General features: G+C 41.5%; 1 gene segment (V, D, J or C); it reads left to right on the top strand.

Moving 5' to 3' along the window:
- Positions 1-1,461: 1,461 nt before the first annotated feature.
- LOC102762486 lies at positions 1,462-2,215 on the top strand. The segment is given in 2 exon segments: positions 1,462-1,507; positions 1,720-2,215. Coding segments are annotated over 2 exon segments (363 nt in total).
- The last annotated feature ends 411 nt before the right edge of the window (positions 2,216-2,626 follow it).

A 2,626-nucleotide genomic window follows, 5' to 3' on the forward strand; every position in this document is an offset into this window, starting at 1 on the left:
AGCAATATCTACACCGATATAGCTCCTAAGGCAATGGAAAATAAAGAGAAAATAAACAAATGGGATTACATCAAAATAAAAAGCTTCTGCACAGCAAAAGAAACCATCAACAAAACAACAAGAGAGCCCATTGCATGGGAGAACATATTTGCCAAAGTTATCTCTGATAATGTTTTAATCTCCAAAATTTATAGGGAACTCATACAACTAAACAAAAGGAAGATAAACAACCCAATAAAAAAATGGGCAAAGGACCTAAATAATTTTAAAAGAAGACATACAGAAGGCCAGGAGTCATATGAAAATATGCTCAAAGTCTCTAATCATCTGAGAGATTCAAATCAAAACATCAATGAGGTACCATCTTACATCTGTCAGAATGGCAATCATCAACAAATCAACAAATGACAAGGGCTGGAGAGGATGCGGGGGAAAAGGAACCCTCATGCATTGCTGGTGGGAATGCAGACTTGCACAGCCACTGGGGGGAAAACAGTATGGAGTTTCCTGAAAGAATTTAAAATGGAAATTGCATTAAACCCAGTAATTCCACTTCTAGGAATATATTCCGGATTAGAAAACTGTGGTACAGCTACACAATGGAATACTATGCTGCTGTAAAAAAGAAGGAATTCTTACCATTTGCAACAGCATGAATAGAACTGGAGAGCATTATGCTAAATGAAATAAGTCAGTCAGAGAAAGATAAATATCTCATGATCTCACTCATTTGTGGAATATAATGAACAACATAAACTGATGAATAAAAATAGAAGCAGAGTCATTGAAGCATTGAACAGACTGCCCAATTTATGAAGGAAGGCGGGGAGTGAGGGGGTAAGAGATGAACCAAAGGATTTGTATGCATGCATATGAGCAAAACCAGTGGACACAGACTTGTGGGGAGGGGAAGGCATGTGCTTGGGGCGGCTGGGGAGAGGTCAATGGAGACTTATGTAATACCTTTAACAATAAAGAATTTTTAAAAAATCAATGGGAAAAATATTCTTAGGTGAGGATTAACAAAAAAAAAATAAAATAAAACCAGCATTTCGCACCTGTCTCTAGAGCATGGTATGTCACAGAATCCATAGGGATAATTATACATTCATATTAAATTTTAAGTCTCTAATCTAATTTTTTTAAACCCCCTACTCTAATTACAAGCTCTTAGATTTGAGAACAAATAAGAAGCACAAAATATAGAGGTGGCTTTATCTTACAAACATTGGGAAAAGCTCCTAGGGACTAAACCAGAGACCTGATCTGAGCCCCCAGAGGAACTGAACCCACAGAGGCACGGTTCTGCAGCTGCAGGCCCAGACCTGCCCTCCTACCCTCACTGCTTTGCATGTTCTCCCCAGAGTCCATTTCTGCTCTTCAAAATCCTAATAAAAAGGGCTTCTCAGTGATTCTGTGCAAAAAAAAAGAGAAGAGCCTCAAGAACAGCCTGAATTGAACATGGGTTTGCTGAGTCAACTCTTCTGCCTTCTATTCTGGCTCCCAGGTAAGGAGAGGACTACAGGAGGCATCCCTGAGATGATGAAAGTCCCACTTCCTAACTGAGGTCTTCCCAGGGTCTCTGGATCTCTGGCCTGTGGTCTCCTTCAGAGACCCATGTGCTCTCAGGCCAGGGAACCAGGGCAGCTAGACTCTCCTGGGAGGAAGATGGGTGGGATGAGTTAACATGGGTGACTGTGTGTTCTTCTTCCTTTCTAGCTGCCACCGGAAGCACTGTGTTGAGCCAGTCCCCAGCCCTCCTCTCTGTGTCTCTAAGAGAGAGTGTCTCCATGACTTGCAAGGCCAATCAGAGTATTAGTGATTACCTGACCTGGTACCAGCAGAAACCAGGCCAGGCTCCTAAACTTCTCATCTACGATGCTGATGACCCATATACTGATGTCCCTGCTAGGTTCACTGGAATTCAGTCTGGAACAGAATTCATTCTGAAAATCAGTGAGGTGGAGGCTGATGATGCTGCCACTTACTACTGTCAGCAGGATTATTTAGTTCCTCCCACAGTGTTACAGTCCTGAACACATACTATCCTCCCAGGCTGCTTGTATGGTGACCGCAGGTGGGTCCAGCAGCTGCAATCTGTCCTATAGTCTGTTCACATGTGATGGTCTGTTTTGGGGGAAGGTGCCACAGGGCTCATGGGCAAAGGCCTGCAAGAGACTTGAGTACTTCAAAATCTTCCTTTCTTGATGACAGAATCACCAACCCTGCAGTTCAGAATTGCAAAGGATTTGTTTAGAGCATGGTCTGTGCATCTCTTTTCTGAGAAACACTCTGAAAATTATTTATAATGACAGAGAACTAAGGAAACAAAGAAGCCCACACCCAAGGAATTCTACTACTACTGCTCCTACCACCACTACCACTACCACCAGTGACACTAATGCAAACAATAGTAACAGCCACAATAACTACTCGGCCAGTTCGTGTTTACTGAAGTCTTAAAGACTCACCATGTGTTGAATACTACTCTAAGGGCTTATTTATTTATTGTAATTAATCTCTAACAATCCTCTACATATGAGGCATTTGATATTCAGAGCTTAGATTATTCAAAGTACCAGTAGTTGTAAAGAAAGAAAATGGAAAAAGAATCTATTATTCTGAC

This window comes from Myotis davidii, unplaced genomic scaffold, assembly GCF_000327345.1.
Source record: "Myotis davidii unplaced genomic scaffold, ASM32734v1 scaffold1167, whole genome shotgun sequence".
Lineage (NCBI taxonomy): Eukaryota > Metazoa > Chordata > Mammalia > Chiroptera > Vespertilionidae > Myotis > Myotis davidii.